Below are 15,511 nucleotides of genomic sequence, written 5' to 3'. Positions count from 1 at the left end.
ATGAATTGCCACATTGATGGGAGCCCACTGAACACTGAAGAGATGAGAGATCTGGGCACCCAGGTCGACAGCCACCTCACCTTCGACCACCACATTGCCACTGTGGTCAGAAAGCCCTTCTATGTGCTCCATCGTATAACCAAAGGTTTTGCATCCAGGAAGAAAGGAGGTCATCATCCCTCTCTACTCATCCCTCATTAGACCAGTCATCGATTATAACGCCTTGTTTGGCATGTACCTGACCAGACACCTACAACAGCTGGAGAGGCCACAAAAGTACCTCACAAAAAGGATCCTAGGCCTTAACCACATGTCCTACATGGACAGACTCAAGAAACTTCAGTTGCTCTCAGTCTCTTATCTACTTAGAGGTGATTATTGCTCGACTTGCAAAGCCATGTCTGACCCAGCCCTACTTGAAATGCTACACCTAAAGAAATCCCAATCCCCCCCATGACACACGTTCCAGAGATCACAACCTCATTACCACAATTAACAGAACATGCTGGAGGGACAAGTTCATCTCCCAAAGACTGCCCATACTCTGGAATAAGCTTCCCATTCATGTCAAGCAGAGCACCTCACTGGCCCTCTTCAAGAGAAATCTTGATGAGTGGATGGGTAACAAAGTTCAGCATAGGGATCAGTCCAGTTGCCCTACTGGCTAGGGGCACTGTGAACTAACATCTGGTGGCACAGTGCCTGGGCAATTTTTCTGGCTAGGCTTGTAAAGGCTCGAGGGCCATTAGCCTAGTACGCACCTATGAACCTATGAATTAACCTTGTAATTCATATTTTATCATTTCCTAGATACTGTGCAAACTTTTAGTCACTGACTTTCCTTCAAGATCACTTGGGTAAGTAGTGGCAGCCATAACATAAAAACAAAAGTAAGGTCAACCTAACATTTCAAGAAAGAAGACTTTTATGTTAAATTTAAGTTAAACTTTCATTTCCCAGTGTGTTATACCACTGCAGGATTAGAATGCTAATGCAAAAGTTAGCATGTTGCCAAAAAAAAAAGTACAGATTCATTCAGAAAGAGAAAAAAATGCATAATGCTCATTTAGTTACCGAATCTGTGTTGCAATCTTCACACTGAGCACTGCATTTGAGATGTTCTCTGTAGAAGTGTTGCTGCTGGGTTCTTCTTCCTTAAGCACAGTTGTATTAAGTGGAATATAATCCTTGCCATCCTACAAAAAAAAAAAGGGAAGAGACAAAATGGCAAAATATTTCTAGCTGATGCAATAAATATGATGCCTAGGAGATTAAGCAATTATTTGTCAGAGACCATGTTTATTCTTAGGTCCTACAATATTATTTATAATAGACATTAAAAATCTTCTTGTGTGGACTATAAAAGTCATATTGCACTGTATCACAAAAATGATAATGTGTGGTATTGTTAGAATACTCAATTGCCAATACACATAACCTCTTAATAGTAGCATAGTTCAGGACAACTTTCTGCTATGTAGTTTTTCTGTTTTTTTTTTTTTTTTTTTGTGATTGAACTAATTCGTTAATTTATTTAGGGAAGATTGTCACATTTTGTTTGATACAATAAATATAGAATTCCTCTTCTTAGAGAAAAAAAAATCTTGGCGTCTGTCAACCTGACATTGTTATAATAGTATAATCACTGGGACAGATGATTAAACATTGAGAAAGTTATAAGGCTGCATGCAGTGGAATGAAAAAGTACAGTTGTGTACACTTACCATAAATGTAGATGTTCAAGTGTATTCACTGTTGCAGTCATTACATTTGGGTTATCTGCTTGCAGGTAGCCCTCAGTCAGCCTGATTAACAAAGTCTTGGGTCCTGCGTCGTTTGCTGTCCCTTTTTCCATGACGTCAGGTCATCAGGGGTATAAAACATGCAGCCGACACCATTACATTAGTTTTTCTTGCCCCAGATGTCAGGTGCCCTCCTAATGGGAAGCAATTAAATATAAAAGTACAATGATATACCTCCAACAATAAAGCAAATACCACCAAAAAGCTTTTAAGCATAGTAAAGGAAAGTAGAGGTATAACCAAAAGAAGTAAGGGGGCTGGAGGGAGGGTAACCAGGACTGCAACAGTGAATACACTCGAACATCTACATTTATGGTAAGTGTAAACAACTGTACTATGTTCTTTGTGTTTCACTGTTGTAGTCATTACATTTGGGTAGATTCCAAAAGCTATGGTTGGGAGGAGGAATTTAAATAGCATTAGGGCCAGCTATAAGGCCCTGCAAGACTGCAGTGGCAAAGCCAACTCTGGATTTAGAGAACATTGGCAAATGATAATGCTAGGTGAAAGTATGTACAGAATTCCAGGTAGCAGCTTCTAGGATGTCCCTGGTAGGGACACCCCTCAGAAAGGCTGTAGAGGTAGATGCAGCCCTGGTGGAGTGAGGTCTGATCCCCTGGGGGATAGGTTTTCCATGGTGCTTATAGCAGAAATGAATGCAATGGCCTATCCATTTAGAAATGGTTTGCTTTGAAATAGCCTTCCCCTCTGCCCCTGCAGCAAATGCCATCAGCAGTTGTTCAGATTTCCTTTGAGGTTTAGTCCTATCTAAGTAGAATCTAAGTTGTCTGTGCACATCTAAGGAATGCAGTATCCATTCCCCTTTGTTCTGTGGATTGGGAAAGAAGGTTGACAAATGAATGGACTGATTAAGAGCCACACTGGATACGACCTTGGGCATGAAGGATGGATTGGTTTGAGGGACACCCTGTCTGCATGAAAGATGATGAAAGGCTCCACTGCCATAAGGGCCTGTAATTCAGACACGCTTTGAGCTGAAGTGATTGCTAAAAGGAAATTTGTTTTCCAAGAAAGAAATTTTAAGTCTGCAGTAGCAGCTGGCACAAAAGGAGGTAGAGTGAGTTTCTCCATAACAAAGTTAAGGTCCCAGGCAGGGTTGGAGCTCCCCTGGGTGGTCTCAAATCTTTGGACCCTCTGAGGAACTGCTTGAGCAGTGGATGAGAGAAGAGGAGAGGTTCTGTGTTATAATAAGCTGAAATGGCTGAGGCATGGATTTTAATGGAGGAAAAAGACAGGCCCTTGTGAAGCATCTCAGTTAAGTATTGTAAAATCTGAGGTAAATTGGGCACAGCTGTGCTAATCCCTTGAGATTGGTCCCAGGCACAGAATCCTTTCCATTTTTCAGCATAAGATTTTCTAGTACTAGGCCTCCTTGCCTCTAAAATGATATCCATCACAGGTTTACTGAGGGATGGTAAAGGAGAGATTAGGTAATTAGCCAGGCTGCAAGGTTCAGTGTTAGAAGCTGAGGGTGCAGAATCTGGTTCTCCTGCTGAGACAACAGGAAAGGAGTCTGAGGCTGGTGCCATGGGGATAACCATGTCACACTGTGCAGGAATGGGTACCAGTGTTGGCGCAGCCAGTCTGGAACAATCAAAATCATCCTTGGTTTGTCCTGTTTGACTTTTAGTAGTACTTTGGAGAGCAGAGGCAGGGGGGGGGCATAGACTGATAGGTTTATCTAGCTGAAGGACAGAGCATCCACTTTCCAGGCTTGTTTGTGGGGAGTCCTTGTGCAAAATTTGTCCAATTGGTAGTTCTGGGGAGAGGCAAATGGGTCTATATCTGGGCTCCCCATTTGCTTGTCAACATGTTGAGAATCCTTGGTTCCAGTTTCCACTCGTGTGGGTCCATGAGGTTTCTGCTTAGTCCGTCTGCCAATGTATTTAATTTTCCTGGCAAGAAATTAGCTTGTAGGTGCACTTGGTAGCTCAAGGCTGTGTTCCACAATGCCATGGCTAGTCTGCAGAGGGGGTAAGAATGTGTACCCCCCTGCTTGTTTATGTACCACATAACAGTGGTGTTGTCCTGGAAGAATGTGGTCCTTGAAGGCTGTCAGAGCATTCTGTACAGCTAACATTTCTTTTTGATTGATATGCAGGAGCATTTGACTTGGGTTCCATTTGCCCTAAATGCACTTCCCTGCCAGGTGAGCCCCCCATGCATAGTCTGATGCATCTTGTTAGGATTTGGGTGGCAGGGGGTGGTGTGAAAGGTAGTCCCTTGTTTTGGTGGCAGGCCTCTGCCCACCAAAGGAACTCTAGGCGTAAGCAAGGTATGATGGGAATCATTGCTTATAGATCCTGGGAATGTTGACACCATAGGCTTTTTAGATACCACTGTAGTTTCCTTGTATGCAGTCTTGCATATGGAAACAGAAGAATGCAGGAGGCCATAAACCCCAAGGCTTGCAGTATTTGTCTTGCAGATAGCAGGGTTTTTGTGGCCACTTGTTTGAAGTAGGCTGTCAAATGAATTTGTTACTCTGGCGTGAGGTAAGCCATCTGGGAAGCTGTATTCAAGCTTGTTCCCAGGAATATAATTTGGTGACAGGGTACTAGGTGAGATTTCTTTTTGTTTATGGTGTCCCCAGACAGGTTAGAACCCTTTGCAGAAAGGCCAAATGATTCAAAATTATGTCCGGGCTTTCTGCCTGAATTAGACAATCGTCCAGGTATGGGCATATTTGAATATTTCTTTGCCTGCAAAATGCAATAACTGGAGCTAGGCACTTTGTGAATACCCTGGGTGCAGTAGATAAGCCAAAGGGCAGTGCAGAGAATTGATAGTGTGTGCAGCCTGCTTTGAAGTGAAGGTATCTTCTGCAAGATTCCCTGATTGGGATGTGCAGGTATGCTTCTTTTAAATCTAGTGTTGCCACCCAGGCGTCTTTGCCTAGCATAGGAAGTAACTGGTGAAGAGTCAGCATCTTGAATTTTGGAATCTCCAAAAAGGTGTTTAGAGTAGACAGGTCCAGGATAGGACACCATTAACTGTCTTTTCTGGTTACCAGGAAAAGTCTCGAGTAGAAACCTTGTCCCTTTTCCTCTTCTGGTACCAACTGAATAGCCCCCATGCTTAAGAGAGCCTCTGCCCACTGGTTTGGGGGTAGGTCCAGCCATCCGTTTGATTTTGGCAACGTGTGGAAGTGAAATCTGTACCCCTGGGACACTATATTTAAAACCCATTTGTCCTAGGTAATGAGTTCCCACTTCTTTGCATGAAGAGCAATCTTTCCCCCCAAAGGGGCAGTCAGTTGATAAGTGCTTGGAAATTTTAAAAGGAAGTCATTGAGACAGTTTACCATAGGGGGGATTCTTATTACTCCCAGATTTGGAAGTGGAGGCCCCCCACTGCTTAGTCTTGTGTGTCCCTTGGGACTGAAACTTGGGGTTCCTGCTGTGTCTGGGTTTGGCTTGAGAAGACCTGGAATGGGCTGGAAAGGATCAATTTTTAGAGGGCCAGTGCCTACTAAATCTAGGAGGCTGAACTTGTAAGAAATCTTTAACAGTTTGCATAGATTTCGTTTTATCTTCCATCTTTTTAAGAACTTCCTCAGCCTTGTTGCCAAACAGGTGGTCCTGATTTAAGGGAGCATCCAACAATTTAGCTTTAACATGATCAGGTAAAGATTGCTCCTTAAGCCAAGCATGCCTTCTGAGCATAGACCCAGTAACAGCCCTGAAAGAGGCCTCTAATGAATCAAAACCACATTGCAAAGTATGTTTTCCAACCTGTTCAGCAGAATGCATTAAATCCTGTAATTCTTTATTTTCCACACAATCAGGGATCAACATCATTTTCTTTTTAAGCAATCCAATAACATGTTGCTGATACTTTAACATATGAAGCTGGCAGTTTAAAGCCCTAATGGCCAAGGTTGCAGAAGTGTAAACCTTCTTACCCCATCTATCCAGCACCCTGGAGTCTCTATAAGAAGGGGTAGGATTTTTAGCAGTAGAAGCCTTAATGCCCTTGAGCCCCTGAGAAATAGTCTCTAGATACGCGATAAGATTTTTAAAAAGGAACTTGTATGATTCGGGGACCCTGTAGTATCTGTCAGGTTTTCTGGGAGCAGGAGGCAAGGAATCGGGGTCCAAACTAGATTCCAAAAAAGCATCATCAACAATGTCTATTACAGGAGGGATAGCTAAAGGCCTATGCTGAGGCAGGAGTAAGAAATCCCTGAGCCTCTTTTTTTTTTTTAATCAGAAAAATCCTGGCTTTCCCAGTGGAAATGCTCCCTTAGAGTATGTAAGGTTTCACCAAAAGAAAAATCCTCTGGAGGGGAAGCAGAGGGGATAGAGTCCTCTGCATTAGAATCCTCATAAGTAGATAAGGGCAAATCCAGATCATTAGAAGAATCAGAAAAAACAGAATCCTGGTCAGAAGATTCATAAACAACTTCAGTCCTAGGCCTCTTAGAAGGGGGGGGGGTTGGCTAACCTTGATTAGAGGTATCAGATCTTAAGCCATTCTTATCATTTGTTTTTTAGGCATAGAGGCCTGAGCATGTGGCCTGGGCATCAGTTTTGTAGGCATGGTTTGAGATTTAGGCTTAAGTGAAGAAGGAGGCATCGGTTTAATATGCAAGTCCATACGCCTGAATACACCCTCAGCAGCCGGTGCCTGCACAGCGGCTCCAGACCCATCCAAGGTAGAGACATCTGCGGGATCCATAGTTGAAGCATCTCATGGCATACCGGACTCCAAATGGGTCTCAGTAGAGGCCTGCGAATCAGAAGTAGTGAGTATCAGGGGCAGCAAAAGCACCTCACTGAGTACCGGTGAACTGGCGACTGGCTTAGGAGAAGCGTTGTCTGCAGTTTTGGAACTTGGTGGCCTGTCTCTGTCTTTATCTTTGCATTTTTTCAGAATCTTGGTAGTCGGATGGCTAACAGATGACATTTCTGGATAATTAAACCAAGAACCAAAATATTTAGAGGCGAAAATATACCAATGACGGATAGTGCGTTGATTAAATAAAGCACAAAACTGACAGCAAGGTACATCGTGGTCAGGGCCTAGGCAAGGAATACAGAACAAATGAAAATCTTTGAAGTATTTGCTTTCCACAAGTAATGCAATTATTAACTTTTACTGACATCGGTAAGGAGCAAGAAAAAGTTTCCCCAATGGGGTAATTAGCTTTACTTGAAGACTTTGGTTCTGAAACTCGAAAACGAAAATTTCAGGAGTCGGCCGACCGGCACTTGGGAACTGCTTCTGCTTCGGGCACTGCACAGCAAGAAAGACTGATGTAATGGCGTCGGCTGCATGTTTTATACCTCTGACGACCTGACGTCATGGAAGAAGGGACAGCAACCGACGCAGGACCCAAGACTTTGTTAATCAGGCCGACTGAGGGCTACCTGCAAGCAGATAACCCAAATGTAATGACTGCAACAGTGAAACATGAAGAACATCAATGTCCTATGTATAACAGGTGACCCATTACATTATAATGTTTGTTTACTAACTTTTAAATAGTTAGTTGGTTTACATTTGGTGCTTTTGTCCCAAAGGAGAGGTCACACACAAAACCTTTGAAATCTGTATTTAGGATGGAATAATGTGCTGTCAGGGTAAAAATTCATAAGGATGAATCTCACAGACATCTGCTTGAAATGAGGTGTGATACTGTTAGTAATTAGCCAAAACAGGGCACTGATTGCAGTGGATTGTGAATGATGCTGATTAGAAGACTCTCTAAAATGTACTGAGGTGCTTCTTATAGTGCTTGCTAGAGGTGAGCTGAACATGTGTTTGCAGTCAATGAGAATTATCAGCTCCGTGGTATAGAAAGGTGAGGGTGTGTGAAAGAGGTACAAAGTGAAGGCTTTACACCAGGGCAGCTAGGTGGGACGTGGGTACAGTAAAGTTAAAAAAACAGCAAAGTACATACATCCTTTTTAAAACAGAAATGCACATGAGAATGATTTTTCAATATGGCCAGGGTGCTTAATGTTGTGACACCTGGAATCCTGAATCCTGAATCCTCAGTATCTTTCATTAATCCTTCAACAGGGAACAAGCAACAAAAGATGGCACACTCCTTTGCATTTACATCCCCTGTGAGCATTTTGTGCAAGGCCACATTCATAAGTCTGTATGCCTGCAGGTCTAAAACACCATGAAATACTGATAAAGTGACATTTAGACACAGACCAGTTTTTCTTACACCTACTGATATAGTATGGAGAAATACACTATTGAGTAGTTACTTATTTTGGTGTTGCCTGTGAAAAATGCCAAGAGAACTAACCTGTGTTTTGTTGAATAAAATACATGTAACTAGCATTCTTTCTACCTTTCCTATGTATGCTAAGGTATCTTTTTGTAGGGTGCATTAGTATGTTACCCATGTTTATACCCATTTCATGTGAGTTGCTACACTTTTCATTCTAAATCCATGTACTAGATTAGCATGATGTTCTAAAGTGAGTAGCTCTTTGGAGAAAAAGTCACCAAGGTAGATTTGTGATCGCAGACACCTGTGCACTGTTCAAAATGACTGTCAGTTTAGCCTGAATGGACCTCAGCTTGTTTTTGATTTGCAAAACAGTATGGCTGGTATGCAGTTCTGTACATGGTGCGCAGTTCTCCAACAATTGTGCCTCTTTGATGCATACTTCAGATATTTTGCTGACGATTGAATGCACAGTTGTGGCAGGGCAAGCTACCTTTCCTGCACTGTAAGCCAAGACTCAAAGGCAAGCCAGCATTTCTACCACACACAATTACTTCAGTCTAATAAAGCAATGAAGTGCTTATCCAAGAAATGCAGAAAATGGATCACACATTTGTAAAGGATGGACAGAGAAGGGAGAACTGCAAAGGAGCAATCTCTATAATTCCACATATCATGATCTCATTTGTAAAATGAGACGGTTGTGGGTTCTTGCCTTATACCGTGCATATTGGATCATGACCCAGTGCTGAGACATTAGTGCTGTTTTAACAGAGTACTACACTCTTGATGTGACACCTTTCAGTTTAAGCATTAAACCAATGGCACTGAAATAATCCATTGGTATTTCTCGTGGGTGTCAAAGAACCCACTACATCTGTCTGATGATCTGGAGAATTTTTGTACCATCCTGGCCAATTTTTTCTCTTCACTGTAAATACCATTCAGGCCCATAATTGTAAAGGGACCAGATTTGATCAGTATAATTAACCCAGTTGCTGCATATACAATCACAGTTCTGATCCACTACATTACAGAAAAAGTTGTAATTCCTCTGAGTAAACTTTCAGACTCTGTTTTCGAAAGTTTAATTCGAAACAACAAGGAGGAACAAGCCTTGATTGCAGAAGTGCAGAATAAAACAGTGTGGGAAGTTAAGAATGTAGGATGAACTGTTCTTCAACCTGTATGTATACAAAACATGTATGTACAAAAAGAGCACTCCCTCCTGGGTTCATGACCTTATGTTGACAGAAGGGTTTGTACATGTACAGTATCTTAACAATACAGCATCCTGTAATTTTCCATTTCATTCTGTGATTGTCATTTCAGGCACGGTCACAAAAATACTTATCTTACCTGCTGTACATTGGCCTGCAGAAGATCTCCAAGGTGCCCTACTAAGTCAGTGAAAATAGGTCTTTCTGCTGGACGTTCTTGCCAACAGTCTAACATGGTCTGGTAGCTGCAGAAGACAGGTAAATACAGAGTTTTGTGAAATTAGGAAGAGCTAATGTTTGCAGATAAGGTCCTGTTATTTATGGAAGACAGTACTGAGGAGTAACTGTAACTCACATTTCCTGAGTGGCGTGCTCTGGAGCTCGCATCCTCATTCCCTCCTTCAGTCTGCAGCAGAATTCCTCATCTATCTGTATTCCAGGATATGGTGAGGCACCTGATATAGCAGAGCAGATAAACAGACATCCTTGTTGATTAGGTTACTATATTATACAATGTGTAGGAAAGCCGTATTACTTCCAGAAGGAAGATTTTGCCAGCACTGAACAAAGCTAAACTTTCTACCATTACCTGACTGATTGCAAGCCCAAAGAAAAAGAAACCAATGCTGTGATTTAATAAAACAAAAAACAAAATGCACACACATGAAATTTGCCAACAAACATACATTGCTAATGAAAACAGAATTATAAATACACACATGAACATATACGCACGTGTGCACATGCATATACACAGTCATGTTGCAAATAAAAACAATAAATGTTAATTTATAGTGTGTCTGACATATACTGCACTAAATCACCATACTTTGCCATTTTTAAGTACTTACAAGTGCAAATGATTCATACAGTATAGGGGTTATTTGAAAAAAATATTTTTGCTAATTAATTGTACAGTAGAAGTTAAATATTACTCACCAGTATACATTCAAAGAAGTGTTTTGGTACCGATTTTTAAGAATAAGGGTGATGTGTGGAGCTGTAGTAATGACAGAGGGATAAAATTGATCAGTCATAGCATGAAGTTATGGGAAAGAGTAGTAGAAGCTAGGTTAAGAAGGGAGGTGATGATTAATGAGCACCAGTATGGTTTCTTGGTGAGAAAGCACTACAGATGAGAAGTTTGTTCTGAGGGTGTTGATGGAGAATTAGAGAAGGTCAGAAGGAGTTGCATTGTGTCTTTGTGGACTTGCAGAAAGCATATGACAGGGTGCCTAGACATTAGTTGTGGTATTATGTCTGAGGAAGCTGGGAGTGGCAGAGAAGTATGTAAGAGTGGTACAGGATATGTTTAAGAGTAGTGTGACAGTGGTGAGGTCTGCAGTAGGAGTGATGGATGCATTTAAGGTGGAGATGGGATTTCATAATGGATCAGCTGTGACCCCTTTCTTATTTGCAATGGTGATGGACAGGTTGACAAACGAGATCTGACAGGAGTCTTAGTGGATTATGATGTTTGCCAATTACATTGTCATCTGTAGTGAGAGTAGGGAACAGGTTGAGGAGACCCTGGAGAGATGGAGATGTGCTTTAGAGAGGACAGGAATGAAGGTCAGCAGGACTAAGACAGAATGTGTGTGTGAATGAGAGGGAGGACAGAGGAATGGTGAGGATGCAGGGAGTAGAGCTGGCAAAGGTTGATGAATTTAAATACTTGGGATTAACAGTTCAGAGTAATGGTGAGTGTGAATGTGAGGTGAAGAAGTGAGTACAGGCATGGTGGAGAAGAGTGTCAGGAGTGATTTCTTAGACTGGTTCCAGTAAGACTGAAAGGGAAGGCCTACAAAAGGGTGGCAAGACCAGCTGTGTTATATAGGTTGGAGACAGTGGCATTGACAAAAAGGCAGGAGTCAGAACTGGAGGTGGCAGAGTTAGATGTTAAGATATGTATTGGGTGTGACAAAAATGGAGAGGATTAGGAATCAGTATATTACAGAGTCAGCTCAGGTTGGACGGTTTGGAGACAAAGCCAGAGAGGCAAGACTGCATTGGTTTGGACATGTTCTGAGGAGGGATGCTGGGTATACTGGGGAAAGGATGCTAGAGATGGAGCTGCCAGGTTAGAGAAAAAGAGGAAGGCCTAAGATAAGGTTTATGGATGTGGTGAGAGAGGACATGCATGTGGTTGGTGTGACAGAGCAAGATGCAGAGGACAGGAAGAAATCGAAACAAGATGATCGCTGTGGCTGGGAACAGCCGAAAAAAGTACTAGTATACATTCTTCAGATTTCCCATGTGTGGTGCCATTGAAGTAATTAAATGTTTCTAGAAAATTCTATTGAATTGCAGTTATGCATTCAAGAAACTAATTTGTGCAGACAGTGCACTAGGGAACAAAAATGCTGGTGTATTTTTCAGTATAACACCTTGCATGCAACTTAAAAGAAGACTCCATTTAGCAGAAAGGATACAATTCCGAGCATAATAAAGCTTATTTTCAGAATGAATATTTCCCGCAAAACTATATGCATTAGTATTCAAGTACTATACAAGTAGATAATACTCTGTCATCTGTGTGGAGGATGTGGGAAATGAAGGAAGTCGCAAGGAAATGTTATAATGAATATGAAAAGAGAATCAGGAGGGGATCTTTGTGGTACACCTTTGATAACAGGTGCATCTAATTGGGAGGATCCTGTTTTAAAGTGTCTGTCAGTGAGGATGGTTTTAAATCAGGGAGTGTTGTCTAGGCTGATACCAATTTAAATTAGATTGCTTAGGAGAAGATAGTGGTCAATGAAGTCAAATGTCTTTGTCATATATATAAAGCAGGCACTTGTCATGAGGCATCAGTCTTTTGCAGGATGTCGTTGATTAGGGACCAAAGTGCTGTCATAGTTTGGTAGAAAGTGTGTGAAACTGCTCGATATAGTGAGAGATTTAGGTGTAGACTATATTTCCTAGACGTTTGTCCAGATCTGAGAGGATGGCTATTACCCAGAAATGAGAATTATCTTTTGGCATGATGTTTTATGTGAGAGACACACACACACACACACTCACACACACACACACACACACACACACACACACACACACACACACACACACACACACACACACACACACACACACACACACATAATTTTTGCAGTGACATATGAAACTGGTTTATGTTGTCAGATCTAGACTGAGTATCGATGAGAATAGTTTTGAGGAGAGGCTTCTTTGGGACATATGTGCTTGAAGTGGATTAGGGAGAGGAGTTAAAGTTTAATAGAAATTGTTACATTTGAATAAATCATTTGGGGAAAGTTTTGTTGTGCCATATTAAATGGTGTTTGTAGTGCGGGTGTCTTGAGGAAGTCTTCTTCCTGTAAGAAGACTAACTTCTTTTTCAGAGGTGTTTTGAGCGATGTATGAGAGTGATCTGTTTCGTCTGGAGATTTGTGAGGATTGGAAAGTCTCCCTTGTCTGTGTGCCTCATTGATTCCCTTATTTTCCCTGTTTGCTACTGTTTTGTTTACGAGGACTATGCATGCTGTGACTTTTCCTTAATTACACAGTTTATTAATATGCAGTTTGTACAAAACTCAAAATTCATTTTCTGAGCCTCATAAGGGAGACATTTACCTTACAAACAGTGCAAACTTGAAACATAATGGAAATGTTTGCAATTTAAAGTGACCAAACACTTGGCTCCATTACAGTTAAAACATTTTGCTGCTTGATAATGATTAGCAAAAATGACTGCTTATCATGATTTTTCAGACCTTATGGAAACAGATGGTGTCTTCTACTGCGGGCTCTAAACTAATAAGATAAGACATACATAAACTATTCAGTCAAAGCAGTCACATTTATCTGATACCAAGAGCTACATAAGGTCACAATAACTAATGTGCCTTATGAACTTTCACCCTTCTAACTCAAATTAATCCTGTGTTTTTCAAATGCTTCAAGTGTTTTTTTTTCCTTTACAGAAACTTGTCACAATAATTCAAATAGCTTTAGACATGAGGCACTGTATCTTTCTGCAACCTGCACTGTAATGGCTTCTTTTTATCTTAGATGCATGAGTACAAATTAATACGTCTGTAATGTATCCGCGCCATGAGTAAGAAAGTGAGAGTCGTTAAATTTAGGAGCAATGTTGTAGCCAGCTATACACCATGCACATTGATGAGTACAGCTTTTTTAATAATGTAATTATTTTATGCAATGAGATGAATTAGAATTTAAAACAATTATTTCAGAATGCCCGTTAGCTTAGCACTGTAAGACTGCCATTTTAGTATTTTCTCATTCTTTTTTCTTTTTATTTATTTATTTGTGTGCTTGTTTATTTATTTGTAGCGTTTAAAAAGTATTTTGCACTGACAGTGGATGGAATTGCTGAATATTTGGTGGAGGTGCCTACGTTGAGGAAATTGTCACGCAATTTCAAAAATTCGGGTTCTGCCTGTGATTTAGGTAGAGTGGTTCAATCGTGCATGATGCAGCAAAAAGGACTGGTCATTAGTGATTATGCAACATAGATATGTCAAATGCTACATGTGCCATTTTAAAATACTCCATTTTAAAACTCCCCCTTATTTACACATATGAGTTTCACTGTCTGTTGCTGTACAGTGCAGTTGTTGATAGCCTTCACATGCACACTCATTTGTACATGGCCGTGCATGTGCAGTACAATTACACGGAGTCTGATACATGGTAATAATGACAAATGTTGAAGAACTAAGTGAAAATATATTTGACTTAGAGTAGGACAGCATTTCTAAACATACGTTTTTCCCTGTAGAACATGAGATAAGATTGTCAGTTATACAGATATTGCTAAAATTATCTGATATTAATTGTGTGTGTGTGTGTGTGTGTGCACGCGTGCGTATGCGTGCATGCATGCATACTGCAATGGACTACCTTCTAACCAGGCCACAAGTAGTTCACAGCATTATAGTCATTGCTTTCCTGGATAAACTCTCCGGGTCTCCTGCAATGTAGAATAAGGTAAAGTGATTATTGTTGACCAAAAGATTGAATGAATGAATTAACAAATGAAGTGGTTATAAAGTGTATACAGTTGTGTTTTCATTTATGCTGTACAGAACATGGAGTTTGGTGTTTTACTCTCACATCTGCCTTTATCATTCAGGAAATAACTATGTTGATCTATGATCTGTTTTAAGTATTGCAATTTTTATCTAAGCATTAATTGTAGTTTAATTAATCTTATTTATATTTTTATTGTTCTGGACACTAAAGTACCTCAATAAACCTGATTTTTTTTTTTTTTGCAATGCAGAAAAAAACTCTGATGATAAACCGAGCTTTCATTGAAGTGTCAGTAATTGTGACTTCTCCCATTTTAGGACTCTCTATATGACACTTCATTGTTTTAGATTAACAGGATCCTGTAACTGGTAATGCTTTTAATTTATGTTTGTGACACAACCCTTGTCCATGACAAAAGCATAACTCAATGAAAACACAAATGTAAGTTCTTATATAAGAATTCTCTCCATTACATTTCAATATGGATCAGTAGCATTATGTTTGCTGTGTGCACTTCACTTACAACTTCTTTAGAAGAGGGTGTGTCATGGATGGGAGTGTCAGAGTTCCTGACAAATATAGAACAGGCAGGCAAACCAAAGGGAGGCTTTTCATAACCATTAATAAGGAGTAGGTGCCTCTTGGGATATTCTACTAAAGCATCTGTTTGGATACGGCTCGGCAAACTGTGAAACTGTTTAACTAGGACCACCAGACTGAAAGGGAAACCCTCAAAAGCTATTTAAACTGGGGGGAAAAGCATTCATACCCCTCTGCCTATGTCTTCCTAAGTAATATAATTAACTATGAATCTGTTATGCATAATTTAGCATATTATCCATTTGCTTTTGAGGTCTTAGCTGAATGGCTTTCATGGAAAAAAGGTCACTCAATTTTAATCCCCCACTTCTTACCCACTATACAAGGTCACAGCACTGCTACTGAAATGCCACATTTCCTTATAGCAGCTGTATCCTTACCACATAGGTTCATAGGTGTGTACTAGGATAATGGCCCTGGAGCCTTTACAAGCCTAGCTCATAAGATCACACTGGCATCATGCCACCTGACATTAGTTCCCAATGCCTCTGTCGAGTAAAGCAACTGGAGTGATCCTGGGATGAATTTTCTATTTCCCATCCACTCATCAAGATTTCTCTTGAAGAGGGCCAGTGAGGTGTTCTGCTTGACATGCATGGGAAGTCTATTCCATAGCATGGGCAGTCTCTGGGTTATGAACCTGTCCGTCCAGCATGTTT

The 15,511-nt window shown here is 40.8% G+C and overlaps 1 protein-coding gene across 3 annotated transcripts in view; it reads right to left on the bottom strand.

Annotated features, from left to right (window-relative positions):
* Positions 1 to 15,511, bottom strand: part of LOC122790141 (vascular endothelial growth factor receptor kdr-like) — a 674,216-nt gene that overhangs the window by 41,012 nt on the left and 617,693 nt on the right. For all 3 annotated transcript variants that reach the window (XM_044057728.1, XM_044057729.1, XM_044057730.1), the window contains exons 25-27: positions 9,589 to 9,688; positions 9,373 to 9,478; positions 1,075 to 1,196 (exon numbers count right to left, since the gene is read on the bottom strand). In XM_044057728.1, coding sequence (XP_043913663.1) covers positions 1,075 to 1,196; positions 9,373 to 9,478; positions 9,589 to 9,688 — 328 coding nt within the window. The remainder of the gene's footprint in view (positions 1 to 1,074; positions 1,197 to 9,372; positions 9,479 to 9,588; positions 9,689 to 15,511) is intronic.

The sequence above is a fragment of the Protopterus annectens genome, chromosome 15.part0 (assembly GCF_019279795.1).
Source record: "Protopterus annectens isolate FY-2018-M chromosome 15.part0, PAN1.0, whole genome shotgun sequence".
Lineage (NCBI taxonomy): Eukaryota > Metazoa > Chordata > Ceratodontiformes > Protopteridae > Protopterus > Protopterus annectens.
The sequence above is the reverse complement of the archived record's forward strand: the minus strand, read 5'-3'. Positions and strand labels throughout refer to the sequence as shown.